Genomic DNA, 17216 nt, shown 5'->3' with positions numbered 1-17216 from the left:
GCTTTTCAGCATTTGATCTCGCAACTCACAATATGAATGGCACTGTCAAAACTACTAAACTGAACATTTATTTACACTTACTCACAAAATTTTCTCAAGTTCACAGAACACTGGCTATATTCCATCATAGTTTGCAGAAGAGAGATGAAGACGAGTAGCTTTCTTCGCTTTCTTCAGAAATTCTGAAGGAAAACTATTTATGTAACATGGACCACTGCTTCTTCTTTTCAAAACAGAAATGGACTCCAATGGAGGACCTAAACTGATTGCGATTCTTCTTCACCAAGCTGAACACACACTCACATTCAGATTTTGCTGCGCAGTAGTCAAAAAAGAAAGCATTAGCCTGGATAACCTATCGTACTTAGGAACACCATCAGCTCCATGAATGCTCATCAAGCGAGCCCATTTGGTATCATCTGTCAAGTTCTCGCTCTCAACGGTAGCAGATCATCAACCTGCAGGGCCACAAACTGGCTCTGTAGTACATTCATTGTGTCCTCAGCTGACTCACTTCCCTTCCATGGCACCAATGACGGAAACCTTTCTACAAGAACTTCTACCGAAGAAAACTTGGCATCCTCAATTTTGAAAACTTCTGCAACCTTTGCATGTTTCAGTACTTCATCACTGAGGTGAAACTTATTTATGATATAACCACTTGCAGAGCAGAAGTAAGTGCAGACAGATGAAAAGAATGTCGATTTGCCTTTATCATTAAGTTTCTTCACCTAATTCGTTGTCTGAATGCCAATAACTAGATCACCATTGTCTCTCTGATTCTCAACAAGATGGTACTGAACTTTCTGTAACAGGGAACTCTTTATAACTTTAGGTTTAACAAACCTGGAAAGAAGGTGCTGTAATAGGTTCATCATTAGTTCTAACAGTTTATGAATTTGAAGGGAAGCACTCTGACATGCAGCACTGAGATTCTCAAATACAGGAATGAAAGCACACAGGAAAGCACAGTATGCCTTGTTTAAGCCTTGAGAGAGAAACACACAGTTTTTCTTCACGGGTTTGAATAACGTTGTTCTTCAGCACAGGAGGGTCAGATTTTGTGGCAGATGCAAATCTCTTGGGGGCAACCAATTCTGATCACTCAACAGCCTTCCTCTTTCCATGCTTTAGAACCACCAAGCTCAGTTTGTGGGATTGTAAACAATGTTAAGCTAATTGATGCACACTGAGCACCTCATCTTTAAAGAACCCAAATAATGGACCCCACTGCTCCGCAGACATGTTTTAGTACCTTCTTAGTTTCCTTGTCGTGGAGCTCTTGGAACTTCTTCAGGTGTTCCTTCCTCTAGTAACCCTTTTCTAAGTAAAAGAAAATGTCAACTAAAAGTTCATCAATCTTAACAGGCAAACTGCTTGCATCTTTCTCAGCAGCCAAGTTAATCAAATGACATTAGAAACCCAGCACAAAGACATATGGCTGTGTTTCCCTTAAACCAGCAGCAACCCCATTTTTCATTCCATCCAGCACTGGAGCATTGTCTGAACAGAACAATACACAATTTGCAATTGGTATTTTGGAACACTCCAACTGTGAAATTAACAAATTCCCAATATTATGCCCCATTGAACCACCCACCTAGGCTGAGACAGACAGCACCGAAGTAACTATTTTTTTCTGCTTTTCCTCCAAACAGGTGATGACTAAGTGATAAAGCTTAGCTTCAATGTCATTGCTACCATCTGTTGCCAAAGTAAATGGTTCACACTGCATGCAACTAATGAGTTCATTTCTTGAATCTGTAGCCATTTCTTTTAAAATACGTGAAGTCTTTGTACAACCACAACCATATCATTTTGCAATTTCCAAACCAGAGAACATTTTCTTAAAAAGCATGATCAGCAGTAACTAACGGAATATTATGTTCCATTAAAAATGAAGTGAACAAATACTCTGCGCTTATTACATCAAGGTCAACTCCAGGAATGGTAAAAAATTTTCCCACTGCTGCCCTCCATTTTCATGTTTAATGGATTTAATGTAATTTATTAATTCAGTTCTTCCTCCAAAAGCAAATTTTTATATCAGACACATACATGGGACAGAATGCGAATGTTTTACCTTTCCGTGGTCACACAATACAACGAAATTCAGCAGAATATGCACACCTGAAAGATTGATGATGTCGTTTCTTAGTTGAACTCATCAAGAAAACATTAAATTACACAAAAATTCATCACACGATTGCATGAATACCAGAACCTGAGTAAACATTGCATAAAGCCAAGCATAATCAAAGCTTTCCTGCTAACATGCTGTTGAAGCACAACGAGTATGCAGTGTTAATCTATGTGACGTGATTATTGATACAACGTTTGACAGACTTTTGCCGACAGTGTTTCAAACACACAGACTTAATGAAAAAAGTGCAGCAATATTCTGCAAGAAGGGATTATCGATAATATTATTGGCAACTTTCAGTCGAATTTCAAACACTCACATCTCAGAATAGCAGCTACTATTGAAAGTAAAATCTGAAATAAGGTATGAATGCAGAGGGCAGGAACAAGCCCGGGGAGTTGAAAATCTGGAAAAAAAACCATGTTCATTTTGAATACCAGAAGACTACCTCAAAATCCGGAAATCTTCTGGGAAAACCGGCAAACTTGGCAGGTATGCATTGCAATTATTGTGGGGCAAGAGTCCAGGTTAACACAAAGAAGGCAAGGGGAGGTCTAATGAAGCCGAGAAATCCATAAAAACTGGGGCTGATTTAGGGTGAGGAGGAGGGAGCGAAGCCCCCCAGGATGTCGGGGAAACCCTATCCTTAAAGGCTTGGGACATGCACTGCTCCTGCTCCTGCTCCTGTTCCTCCTCACTCGGGAGGGAGGAGGTGTCATCAGTAAGGGAACAGGTGGTCACGATGTCCGGGTCAGAGAGAGAGAGTAAGTGCCTTTGGGGCCTTCGGAGTGTGGTCCCTCATCTGACCTAAGGCTTCTTGTCTTAAGCAGGCAGAAGAGTGGTGCTCCAAGAGGGAGCACTGTCTCTGGCAGGAGCCAGGGAAGAGGATTTCTCCTCTGGCTGTGGAGGAGAGGAAGGAGGAGGAGTTGCAGCTCCTTAAGGGGAAGGGAGAGGAGCAGCCAGAGGGTTTTGGGGGTTGGGAGAGGAGCTGCCAGAGGGGTTCGCGGGTTGGGAAGACGTAAATGAGGCAAAGGTAGCTGAGAGATTCACAGAATGAAGTCTGTCAAACTTCTTCCGGGCCTCAAAATAGCTGAGACAGTCGAGCATCTGTATTTCCTGTATTGTTTTTTCCTTAGTATACTTTAAACGTTCCAATGAGCAGGGAGAATGTAGCCCAGAGCAGTTTACACACATAGGCAGTGCAGTGCAAGGGCAGCCACAGTCACCACATATGGGAGTTGTATCGCATCGTGAGGACATGTGGGCGAACTTGGTGGTGGTGGTTTGGGTTGAGTTGGGGTGGCACTTGACATCATGGTCATTAGCGCCCTGACAAAAAGTCAGCATGCAAATCTCATGGGTGGGAACGAACGCTGTCCCCACACGTGGAGCAGTTTATAATGTATTAAAGTCTGCTGCCCTTTGCCACCAATTGATGCAGCATGACGGTCAAAATTTCACAACCCTTGTAACACTGGAATCACTATCTGCGAGGCTGGTTGGCAGATCTCCAGTGAGACTGAGGGCTGCCCTAGTATCAGTATGTAGGACACATGAAACCACAATACGCTAAACTGAAAGCGGCACGCCACAAATATAACAGAGTGGTGGATCGTACCGCCGGAGGAGAAAGCCATGTGTTAAAGGGCTATGCTCGATGTGTAGTCTGCAAAGCACAACCTCCTTCCAGCAGCGAGGCCGACATGAAGTCCACCAAGCCTTTGTGGTCGATTTGAGTGACCACAGTTTGTTGTCAGTCACCTGCAACCATTCAGTCTCCGGCTGACGCATGAGGCACCTGTCAGAAAATGAGACGATGGCATACAATGAGAAGGGACATTGATGGACAGCACGAACCCAACATGCTTCCTTGGCGGCTTTTGTCAGCCATGTTGTTGCCCTGTATCCCAATGTGGCCAGGTACCCAGCAAAAGATCACCTCCTTGCCATGGTGTTGGAGCTGCTGTAAGGAGTCATGGATGAGCTGGATCAGCAAGTCTACTGGATACATTTAGTGAAGTGCTTGCAGTGCACTAAGAGAGTTGGAACAGATAAGAAACCAAGGTACGGTGATGTCTGTGAACCCTCTCCAGTGCCATCAGAATGCCATATGATTCCGCATCATAATTTGTTAACTGTTCTGGAAGACGCACTTTAAACCTTATCATGGAAAACAACAGAACAACCGGGAGCATTCTCTTGCTGGGATCCCTTTGTATAAACAACAATGAAACTGTGGTACATACTTAAAATAGATGAAAACAAAGTTGTAAAAACAAAATCTGGAGTACAAGTTTTCTTGTGCTGTGTCAAGTTTAAAATCATTTTGGGAAAGGTGCCAAGGTGGCAATGTGCTCCATCCATGCCTGTGCATTTTGATGCCTGAAAGTTTCAGATCTTTTGAGACAGTCTGTAGCACTTATTCCAAATGGCTTGGTCGCATGGGCCCGATTCCTGAACAGCTGTTCCAAGATGGGTTGGACCACTGAACTAAATGTCAATGAGTGACACTGAGATTTTCAGCTCCTGTTGAGCCAAAAGATTCATCACCGAATCCAGAGTGGTGGTTCACCAGCCTCTGCACACAGACTCTGAACTGGGCTGGTCCAAAAGGCTCCAGTTGATATCTGAATGCCCCCATGGTGGGCAGCATCTAACATCCTGAGATAGGGCAGGCCAATCTGTAGACCATGCTGCCATAATCTAAGTGTGATCGAACAAGTGTCCTATAAAACTGCACGAGGCGGGACCTGTCAGCTCCCCCATGTTTGCCCACTCAGTCATTCCAAAATATTCAATGACTGGAGTCCGTTTGTTCATTGCTCTTCCAGGTGTGGGAGCCAATATAATTTTGAATCAAATAATAAACGCAAAAACTGCACAGTGTCTTGAAAACATAAAACATTGTCCTCCATTGTGAACACTGGTTGGTTAAAATACTGACGAGCATGGTTAAAATGGACACATGCAGTCTTCTCAGGTGAGAACTGGAAATCAGTTGTCTGGGCCCAGGATATCAGTCTCCTAAAAGTCAGCTGTAACTGCCTTGTCATTGTAAGATCAGAGGAAGAGTAGAATATTGCAAAGTCATCCACAAACAAAGAGCATTTGACAGGGCTTCTAGTTGTGGAGGAAATGCCATTGATAGCGATGGCAAACAATGTGACACTGCCCTGGGGGACCCCATTCTCCTGAACATAGCAGTCAGACATGGCATTGCCAACGCGATATCATAAACACCAGTCCTTGAGAAAGGATTGGATCAGAAGCAACGGGCGTCCACGTAGACCCCATTCATGAAGACACATACCAAATTGTTTCGATGTAAGGAGGGCTGCTGTATTACTGTTTCCAGTAGAATTAAGTTGTCAAGAGTGGAACGGTAGCGTCTGAAACAGCACTGGGAGCAGCTCAGCTGACCTTGGGATTCGAGCAGCCAGACGAGGCAGCGGTTGACTGTGCCTACAAGAGTCGTACCCATACAACTGGTAAGGTTGACACTCCGGTAAGTGTTAGGGGTGCTACGGCCCTTGCCTGGTTTCCAGAATGGAATTAATATTGCCTCCTTCCAGGTCGTGGGGTACTGTCCATCAAATCAAATCTGATTGAAACAGGAGAGGAGTTGTCCTTTCGCTTCAGGGCACAGATGACAAAGCAAAGCATTATGGATCTCATCAGGTACTGGCACAGTGTCTCTGGCTGTAGACAAAGCCGATTCCACTTCCTACATGTAGAACAGAAGGTTGTAGACTTCCTAGTTATGCAAGAATAAATTAAGCTTCCTCATCCCCACAGTCCTACGGAACACCTGAAAAGTGGGAGATTATCTGGTCCACATAGTAACAGTAAAGAAGTATTCAGCTAAAACCTGAACACTGTCTTCTGGCATATCCACCAAGAACCCATTACTTGACGAGGCCATAAGGGGACACTTACTACCCTTGCCTGAAATCCGTCTTATTGATTCTCAAACTTGTGCAATGGAAGTGGACTGATTAATGGAAGTCGTGAATTCCCTCCAGGAAGCCCACTTCTGTTCTTTTATCACTCGCCTCACATGTGCTCTCCCAAATCTGAAGGTATGAAGATTGTCTGTAGTTGGACAGTGTTTGAAGTTCTGCAGAGCTGTTCATCTGGCCCTGATTGCCAATTGACAGTTGTCATTCCACCAAGGTACAGGCCGCCATCTGAGGTATTTAGTAGACCTGGGGATGGACTCTGCGGCAGCCCGTTGGACCTCAAAAATGATATGGGCCACTGCCTCCTGTGCAAAATCCTTTTGTTCAAGAATACTGTACTGAACTGTAACCAATTTGCCCTTTGTATCATCCATCTGCGTGGTCTCCTGTTGGCCATCATCCTAGTCGGCAGACAGATCCACACTGGGAAGCGGTCACTAGAATGTAAATCTGGAGTCACTTCCCACTGAACTGAGTGTGCAGTAGCTAGGGAACAAAAACAAAGGTCAATGGCTGAAAAATACCTTACAGCTGTGGAAAAGTGCATCATCTGACCCATGTTCAGAAAGCAGATATTCTCAGAATGGATGAGTCGCTCTATCATCCGACCCCTGGAGCAAGTGGTAACCGAGCCCCACAGCACATTGTGTGCACTGAAGTCCCCCACGAGGAGGAGTGGGCATGGGAGTGCCCAGAAGAGTTCTACCAGTGCGTCTGCATCCAAAGCATCCTTAGGGGGCAGGTACAAAGTACACACTGTGATATTAAAGGGTGTCAGAACTTTCACTTGCTTGCAAGGTTGTGGTAAGTGGGACAGGAAAGGAGTGGCATCTGTCATCAAGGAAAACAGCCACTCCACCTTTAGCCCTGCCTCCAGTAGCATCGTCCTTACTGGATGCGTGGTAGTCCCATAATGCAGGTCTGCATTTCTTGTAAGCAGATGCAGAATGGTTTCTCTGAAACCAGTAGTTGCAATTCTTCCAAATGTGACCAATATCCATACAAATTCCACTGCAACACAGAAGTCCCTGTGGAAGCCATTGGTTAAGATGGTCCCCTCCCTCGGAGGTGGTGATTTACTGGGGAGGTCTGGGGGAATGTTAGCTGGTTCCTTGCTCTCCAGTTCCTCCAACTGGAAGTCCATATCCTTAAGACCATAGTCCCCATCAGAAAGGGAGAGCTCGCTGATCTGAAGGTTTAACTATTGCTTTCTTGGACTCAGAACTACTTTTTGAAGGGCGTTTTTCTTTGCTGACAGGAGGATGGCTTAGTTGACTTCTGATGTTGGTTAGTAGTATGTGGCTTAGGCAGTAAGCATGTTGCTGATGGCTTCCGAACGGCATTTCAAGTGGAGTGTTTCCCCACAGTACATCAACAAGTGCATGCGGTTGTACTTGGATCTGTGGTCCGAGTTCGTGTGGAGGCATCACATTTAACGATTGGCGTCTTAAGGACTGATGCAAAAGAAGTAGCAAAAACTGGTGGTTGTGTAGCTTTGAAAGCTTTCTTGGCTTCACCACATGTATGCATCTCTTTACTTTAAACTCCTGAATTTTCCTTTCCTCATTGTAAACCTCACATTTTCTGCTCACACTGGATGATCACTGGAGCAGTTTACACATTTTGGAGGAAGTGTACAAGAATTGTCTGACTCTTGAGTTGAACCTCCACAACTGCCACACGTAGCCTTCCCTTTACATCCTATAGTAGAACGGCCAAATCTTTGACGTTTGTTGCATCACACTGGATTAGGAAAAAATGCGCGATCTTAAGACGGATATAGCATGCAAGGATGTGTTCAGATAATTCTGGAGTCCTAAATGTTAGAATAAATGTTGCTGATTTTTCCAATTAGCCATTGAGTCTCCTCATATAGTTCTGCACTTCTGTGATGCCCATATATTTCCATTCTTCACGTAACTCCATGGGGTCCACCTCCATTATATCAGAGCAGGTAACCACGCCCTTATTAAAGTTAAGGGTGTTCTGAAACTCAGCCTCGACTGGGTAGTCACCTACGGCCTTACATCCCACAAGCTTAGATATTTGGTTTGAATTAGCGCTGTCAACTAGAAGCGTTCCGTAATGAAGTCGTTTGACACTGTTTAGAGACCCAGCTATACCTTCCAATGCATTGTGAATAGGGAAAGGGGAGATGATCTCAAAGGTTCTCCCTGTTCGATTGATTACAATGATAGTATTATGGCACACTAATGCCCTGTTACTATCATTCTGATATTTCTTTTTGGGAGGACTGACCAATCGAGCTCTCTTTGAGGAGTGGGTGCAGGTACTGCCGACAGTACACCTCTCATGTCAGGTGTAATGGTAGTTTGATAAGACAGTTCCATAGGGATCCCACGATGCTAGGGAAATAACTGTCGACCCAGGTAAAGCCCTGCATACCTGAGCAAGCCTTATACAACCCGGGTAAAGGGGGGGGGGGGGCGGAGGGGGGGGGGGGGGGGGGTGCGTGTCCCAGAGGTTGCCCACTAGAGATTGTTTTAACTCAACAGCCATTCACCTCATCAGCACATAGCAAACCTTGAGGTTGAGGGGTTTTTTATTTTATTTTATTTATATGTATATGTGTACAACTTCCTTGCAGTCCAGGCAATGAAGCCCAGACAACCGTTCTCCGAAACACACAACATTCCACCGCTGAGCCGCATGGTGGTCGCTGAAGCATGCCCAGAGCTTACGGTGACAGAGGGTGCCGCCAGCCCTTACCAGCCCCCACACAGGAACCCCAGGGTCGCCAAGTCTGTGTTCAGCAAATGAATGCTGAGGTCCTGAGGGGTGCGCAAACTTGAGGCAATGGAAGCAATGCATCAAGGTGGAATGTATGGTCTGATGTCGTATCTTTATGCCATCACCTTAACTTTCTCGGGCAGAGCATGTAAGGGGTCCATAGGCCCTTACTATAACTCTGCACTTGGCACAGGTCGATAGGGCGAACAATCAATTGTGAAGTGTTAAGAGAGCAAGTGTCGAGATGTGCCAGTGTGGTTGGCGGGTATATATGTGTGTGAAGGTCATTGTTGAAATAGGGTCTTTAACGGAGAAGGGTGTTGCCATCGTCGTGGTTAGACCCCTATGTAATAGATTAATACCGGGAAAGTGAAGAAGTATCATTAAGAAAGTGATCAGTGACGTTACTAGTGCCGATATTTGGTTTCGCGTCTACCGCGCCGGCCTAACCTTGGATTGCAGTGTTGGATGCAGTGATGGATTAGCGTGTGACGATAATGGCAAATGAAGATAGCCTGTGCTGAGATTAGCCGTAATTAGATATGTATGACGAAGGCAGTGGCTGTCTCCTTTTTTGTGTTTTGAGAAGAATATAAGTTCGTAATTAGTAAAACTGTGTTGGTGTTCCTCATTACCAGACATTCAGTATTATAGTATTGGGCAGAACGAACTGGAAAGTAACAACTTCCGCAGCAGTCAGTTCTGATTACCAGCCCCATTAGGTTCACGGTCATGTTAATAATAAATATTGGACTGCTATTCGATCAGATCAGGTTGGGATAAAAACAGATGTATTACAAGCATCCCCCTCAAAGTCAGGATGAAAGTGCGGGTGTCTACATGATTGGCTTTAGGGCCTCTCTGGACATGCAGGACAAAATGTACACCACGTCGTTCCAGATTAGTCCATGTTCATTACCAGACTGGAGGAGAAGGTCCCTATGGGAAATTACACCTGTGTCATAGTGAGAGACTTTTAAGGAGTGGTAGCCACTGGTTGGCAGAAGTTGTCTTTATAAGGAGGGAGCCAGATCTCATCTTGCTTAAGCACTCAACTTCACTGAACTTGTCCTCAATGTATTCCACAAAACAAAAAATAAAGGGAGTTTGGTGGTGGAAAAAGTCCTGGAACACTCCAGGAACTGTGGAAAGGGTTCTGCGCCAAGTGCAACGGCTGGGCCCTTCTCCCAACAAAGTGGGGGAAAAGGCAAAACAGGAATGAGACAGAACTATTTCTAGGAAGATATGCAACCGCGAAAGAGAGACCAGATTGTTTACATATTTCATGTACCGAGCGTCCGCCCTGGTATCACCCACTCCAATCATGGGCTCGTCCCACTACCTAGCGACAGCAACGGCTGCCTGGCATGATGGTCGTTGCAGCGAGTTCCAATGCCCCGAAGAGATAGGCAACTACTCCTAGGCTTTCACAGTGCAGGTACCAGCAGTACGATCCCTGTGGTCTCAACCAGATGGGTACATGACAGATCCACCACACTGACTACTGAGCTAGTGACCTAGCAAGGAAGTGAAAGTGCTATGGTGAGGAGGGAGGGCTAGGGGAAAAAGGGAGAGGAACCCATGCCGAGGACACTAGGGAGGGAGTTCTTCCCCATCTGGCTCACACTCAGATGTCAAATTCGGAGATTGGGGTCAAACCCCTACAGGGGACCAAAAAAGAAAAGCTGCAAAAGAGGAAAAAAGCAAACAAACCAAAACTGCAAGCTGAAACAAAGTCAGGAGGATAGCTGGGCCAACATAAATAAGAACACCAACGAAGGAGCAAAGGGAAAGGAAGGAGAAAAGGGAAAGGAATAAGGATAAGAGGGAGAAGGAAGGGGAAGGTAAAGCAGCCCAGAAAAGAAAAAAGGCTGAAATAGCTCGGGGACCTGTGTGTGCCCCACACCTACCAACAAAAGAGCTGTTGGCCCCCTAGGGGGTGGAAAGTGATCTTTGGCTTGGTCAGACACTCTCAACCTGCTATGTGTAAACATTTCCAACATCTGTGATTGCAAGACTATCAGAAACTTACAGAAAGTACTCACAAATGAATATCAGACAGCAACTACCTGCAAAAATTTGCTCCTAGTGCAAACAATTTTCTGAGTACTATCTGAGAGCATGAAATTGTGGGAGAGGGCGAAACTCTCATGTGAACCCCAGCCCTAACAGTAAAAAAAGCCTTCATTCTTAACTGTTTCCACCCTTTCTATTACTTTAAATATCACATGTGATTCCCACTGAAGATCAGCTCCACAACCACGTGGGCAACAAAAAAATTTCATTATTTCACAAATGTAAACAATAACAACAATAGCTTTAAAGAGAGAGAGAGAGAGAGAGAGAGAGAGAGAGAGAGAGAGAGAGACACACACACACACACACACACACACACACACACACACACACACACACACACACTTAGATTTCCAATATTTTCACTCTGTATGAAATGTAGGGATTCCATAATGCGATACTTCGAAAAATAGAACAAACAACTGAATTTTAAATCTGAAACTGATATGATCCATTAACGCTCCCACGGAAAACAGACAGCACAATGACTTGCAATACCCAAACATAATTCAGGGCTGAACCTATATACAAATTCCAAAAGTAACTATTTCCCCAAAGTTAACAACATATTCCTGGTCCATTCAAAGACAGGTATGAAAAAGGATAACAAAATTGTTTCTGCATGAGTCTAATAGTTTTAGAAGTTTTAGAACTAACATTAAAATATTTATCGACGGTCCATTTAGAAATGAGACACACAATGCACTGTGTCTTAAGATCTACGCTACATATTTCTCAGAAGTTGTCTAACAGGTGACTTTGAGAAACAGCTATTATGAAACACTATAATATGCTCCAAACAATTTCCTTGTCATTGTAATTTTTACAAAAAAATGATTTGGATAATACAAATCATGTACCTGGTATTGTTTACAAATATTACTTCCCATAAATCTCATTCACGTAACCAAACAAACAAATAAATCAAACATATGGATGTTCCACTCTCAATCATAAACTTATGTAATGTCTACTGGAGTAAGACAAAAGAGGTACTGCAACCCCAGTGAAGTAGTGATACAAGTACTTTTTACCTGTAACTCAATTTTGCTGGCAACCATACATCCAAATAAAATGCCAATACATTGATCAACTGGGTTGTGTATGTAAGGGCAGCACTAATGTTGTATGCTGCATTGTGGTCAACATCACTGTTACCACTAGGAACACCATCCCTGTTTGCAGCAACTATAACACACAAAAAACAGAATAAGCAACATAATTTCAATATACTAGTGACATACTACATTTTGTTATAATAAAACACAAAATGTCTGAGATTTCACTGTTTTGAAATATCCTTGATTTTTATATATAAAGCATCCCCCCCTCAGTTATTCATTTTGCTCCTGAATAGTCTGCAGTATCTTGTGAATAAATCATTCTTAGAGGTAATGGTGTTGGTGACCTTCATGCTTTTGCAACAAAAATTAGTGAAGGCCATGCAAAATGAACAAACACATTACAAAGAAGATTGACGAAATCCAGTACATGCTCAAAATGAAGCAGTTTTGTCTTCTGCCCCTATAGCTAACCAATTGGATGTCTTGTGTAGCTAATTGTTCAGGCATAACTTTTGAGGTGAATAAAACGGCATGAGCTATGAAAAACCAATTACTGAGAACTGGAATAGAGTGAAGCACATATTCTGTTATTTGAAAGGCACATTAAATTATGGTACTATTTGTGTGAGAGAAGATGATTTAAGCATTTACAGTGATGCTGATTTTGCTTGTGGCAAGCAGGCAAGGCTTCAAGAACCAGCATTGCAACCAAGTACCCTGGTGGGGAAATATCATGGACAGGTCAGTTGCAGGAGATACTGGATAAGCGTACAACTGAAGTAGAAATTGTTTTATCAAGTAAAGCAATCACAATTATTCTGATTGCTTTGCTTAAAAGTGAATTAACTGAAATGCCAGATCAACTTCCAACACTTTATTGGTTGGTTGGATTGGAGAAGGGACCAAAATGTGCAGTCATCAGTCCCTCCGACCTCGGAATAGATAAAACTGATAAAACCCCACACTATAAGAGGGAACTACAATGGCCATAAAATTACAAATTATTGATAGAGAAGAAGGAAGAAGGCGGAAGGCGGAAGAAGAGAGGAGGGTAAAAAAGTGACTAATGAGAGGGGCATGAAGGAAGAAGCACAGGTAGACAAGATAAGACACTCAAGATAAAACAGACCCCATAAAGAAAGAAGTCGGAAGGCAGAGGGTGGGGGTGAACCACCACCAAGCCCAGTCGAAGCCAGTCATATCGGGGCAAAGGGGGGAGCAAGACAGCCTACCATCCTCCACCCACCAATAAGGTTGGGGGTGAACCACCATCAAGCCCAGTCGAAGCCAGTCATATTGGGGCAAAGGGGGGAGCAAGACAGCCTGCCATCCCCTCCACCCACCAATAAGGTTGGAGGTCCCACCCTTAACTAAAGTGATAAAAACCCCCATCACAAAGAAATCGTAAGACTATATCAGCCGCTGAGGCTCTGTCAGCTAACGCCTGGTGTAGTGAGTCAGGAAAGCTGAAAGTCCATCACAGGGCGGCTAAGTCTTGACAGTCCAGTAAGAGGTGACACACAGTCAACATTGATCCACAATGACAGAGAGGGGGATCCTCACGACAGAGGAGATAACTGTGAGACAGCCAAGTATGGCTGATGTGGAGCTGGCAAAGGACGAAAGAAGCTTTACGAGAGGCCCATAAGGAGGACCGCCACGTAGTTGTAAAATCCTTGATTGCCCTGAGCTTGTTCGGTGAAGAAAGAGTGTGCCATTCTGCATTCCAAAGTCCCAAAACCTGACAACGTAATGCCAAGCAAAGGTCTATTTCTGGAATGCCAATAGCAAGAGATGGCCCATTAGTAGCCAATTTAGCCAGTCGATCAGCAAGTTCATTGTCAGGGATCCCAACTTGGGCGGGGGTCCAAATGAAAACCACTGAGCATCCATGTTGATCAAGGAGAGAAAAAGAGTCCTGGATAGCTATGACCAATGGGTGGCCAGGGAAGCATTGGCCGATAGCTCGCAAACTGCTCAAGGAGTCACTACAGATAGCGAAGGACAGTCCTGAGCAGAAGCGGACATGATCCAGTGCGCACAAGATGGCTACCAATTCTTCAGTAAAAACACTACAGCCATCTGGCAAGGAGCAAAATTCCATGTGTCTCACATGGTTGTAAGCGTAACCAGTGTGACCAGCAACCATGGAGCTATCAGTATAAATGACTTCTGAACCCTGGATCGAACTGAGGAGACAGTAGAATTGGTGGCGAAGGGCCTCCAGAGGGACAGAATCCTTTGAACTGATGGAGAGATGAAGACAGAGCTGTGGCCAAGAGACACACAGCAGAGGGGTACCTGCGTGAGTGGAGAAAAGAGGTGGTAAAGGGGTGCTCGAGCTCAGAAAAGAGTGACTGAGGTGCAGACAGCCACGGAAATCCCACATCGTGGCCGCCACTGCGGGAGGTTAATCTCCATGTATGGATAAAGGACACCATAATTAGGGTGCTATGGGGTGCAACAAATGCGAAGCGCGTAAGATATCAGCTGCGGTTGGCGCAAAACTCGCAGTGTTGGAATCCCCTCCTCTGCGAGAAGACTAATTACAGGGCTAGTCCGGAAGGCACCAGTCGCAAGTCGTACCCCACGATGGTGGATGGGGTCTAGTATCTGCAATGTTGAAGGTGACACAGAACCATAGACTGGACTTCCCTAGTCTAAATGAGACTGGACAAGCGGTTTGTACAATCACAGGAGAACAGAGCGGTCTGCACCCCAGGTGGTATTGCACAGACATCTACAAACATTGAGATGTAACCAGCACGTCCTCTTCAGCTGGCGAAGATGAGGGAGCCATGTCAACCTGGCATCGAAGACCAGACCCAAGAAGTAATGGGTGTCCACTACCTCGAGGGATTGGCCATCGAGGAACAGGTCCGGATGGGGATGGATTGTAAGGCAACAGCAAAAATGCATGACAAGACTTGGCCACCAAAAACTGAAAGCGATGGGAGAAAGCCAAAAATTGCCCCCCATAGACGGCGTTCTGCAGCGCCCATGACAGAGGAAACGCCGTAGATACAAAAACCGTCAGCTTACAAAGAGGGGGACACTTGGCCCAGCAGCTGCCACCAGTCCATTAATGGCGATGAGAAAGAGAGGAATGCTCAGCACAGAACCCTGTGGAACCGCATTTCCTTGCCAATGGGAAGTGCTGTAGAAGAAACCAACTTGGACCCGGAAAGAGTGACAAGAAAGAAAGTTACGGATAAAAACAGGCAGAGTGCCATGAAGGCCCCATTTGTGAAGGGTGATGAGGATGTGGTGGCGCCAGGTGGTGTCGTAGGCTTCATGCATGTCAAAGAAGACTGCGATGAGGTGTTGCCGATGGGCAAAAGATGACTGAATAGCAGACTTCAGGTGGACCAAGTTATTCACCGTAGAGCAGTCACAGCGAAAAGCACCTTGAGACAATGACAAAAGATCACGGGATTCAAGGATCCATAACAGCTGCCGACTCAACAGGAGCTTGCAGAGGGTGTTGGTAAATCTAATTGGACGGTAGGTATCCAACTGAAGAAGTGGCTTCCCATGCTTCAACACCGGAATAACAATGCTTTCCTGCCACTGGGTAGGAAATACCCCCTCACTCCACAGATGGTTGAAAAGGATCAGTATACGACGGTGGCCAGCCACCAATAAGTGTTGGAGCATTTGGTTATGTATCCAATCGGGACCAGGAGCCGTGACGAGACAAAGGGCGAGGGCACTGGCGAATTCTCACTCCCTAAATGGGGCATTATAAGGCTCCAAGCAGCGAGACGTGAGACAAAGACAGTCGTTCCGAGGGCTCTTTCGGGAGGAGGAATGCGGGAGGATACTGAGTCGATGCAGAGGCTTGGGCAAAGTGTTGAGTGAAACGCTCCACGACAAAGTCTCTATGGGTAAGGACAATACCACGCACAGAAATTCCTGCAACACCAGTGGGAGGACGATGGCCAAAAATTTGCCTCAGTTTCGCCCAGACTTGTGAAGAGTGGGTGTGCAGTCCTATGGCAGCCACATATCATTCCCAGCAAATCTGTTTCTGAAATTTGATTAGGTAATGGGCCCAGGCATGGAGGAATCGTTTAAAGACCAGAAGGTGAGCACTAGAAGGGTGCCGCTTGAAGTGTTGAAGAGCACGGCGGCGGTCTTTTATGGCCGCAGTAATTTCCGGAGTCCACCAAGGGACCATCTTCCAACGGGGAGAACCCAAGGAAGAAGGGATAGCTGAAACAGCTGCGGAAATAATGGTGGCAGTCAAAGTCTGTGTAGACTCATCAATACTACTGTGTGGTAATACAGGGGGGATGGTAGCAGAGGAGAAGGCACCCCAATCAGCTTTAGAGAAGGCCCACTTGGGAGGGTGATGGAGCGAGATATACTGAAGGTAGGTCAAAACAATCGGGTACTGATCGCTGTCGCATAAGTCATCACGGACACCCCACTGAATGGAGGGAAGAAGGCCGGAACTGCAGATGGAGAGGTCAATGGCAGAGAAAGTGCTGTGTGCCACAATAAAGTGTGTGGGAGCACCGGTGTTTAGGAGACAGAGGTCAAGCCCTACCAGAACAGCTTCAATTGTCCTTCCCAGGGCAGTAGTTGTGTGACTACCCCAAAGAGGGTTGTGGGCATTAAAGTCCCCCAGAAACAGGAAGGGAGAAGGGAGTTGTTGCAGAAGGGTGGTTAGGGCAAGGGATGTGGGCGGCCGGGAGGTAGAGATGTGATTACAGATTGTCATTGGAGTGGCCAGATGGACTCTGACAGCAACTGCTTCCAGAGTGGTATGGAGGGCAAGTTGCAAACACCACCAGACGCCCGCAAGAGGCCAATTCAGTCTGAACAGAAAAGGTGCACGATGAGTCTCCCAGAGAGCAATAGAAGTAGCAGAGTAGGAGGAAAGAAGGGGCTGCAACTCCGGGAGGTAACGCAAATAGCCATTCCAATTCCTCAGGAGGATTCTCAAGCTGGAGTCCAAATGGGAAGCGAAAGGACCGGAGCAGGTCATGCCGCCAAGTCACCATCCGTCACCGATAAGGATGGGGTAATGTCAATATAGGTGGGGTCATTGGCTGGAGGACAGGAAGGCGGCACCTCAGGGGGTACCAGAGAGGCCTTGTCCTTATTCTTGTGTTTCTGCTTCTTCTCTTGTGAAGGAATAGAAGGACGGACTGCAGCGAGGTCGGGCACGGAATCACACCTGTCAATCTTGGCACCCACTGACCGTGGATCATGCGG

At 45.5% G+C, this 17216-nt stretch overlaps 1 protein-coding gene across 1 annotated transcript in view; it reads right to left on the bottom strand.

The window, feature by feature from the left end:
- LOC126482379 (beclin 1-associated autophagy-related key regulator) overlaps positions 1-17216 on the bottom strand; it is a 113707-nt gene that overhangs the window by 58069 nt on the left and 38422 nt on the right. The window contains exon 6 of the mRNA XM_050106477.1: positions 11964-12117. Within this exon, the coding sequence (XP_049962434.1) occupies positions 11964-12117 (154 nt within the window). The remainder of the gene's footprint in view (positions 1-11963; positions 12118-17216) is intronic.

This window comes from Schistocerca serialis, chromosome 5, assembly GCF_023864345.2.
Source record: "Schistocerca serialis cubense isolate TAMUIC-IGC-003099 chromosome 5, iqSchSeri2.2, whole genome shotgun sequence".
Classification (NCBI taxonomy): Eukaryota; Metazoa; Arthropoda; class Insecta; order Orthoptera; family Acrididae; genus Schistocerca; species Schistocerca serialis.
The sequence above is the reverse complement of the archived record's forward strand: the minus strand, read 5'-3'. Positions and strand labels throughout refer to the sequence as shown.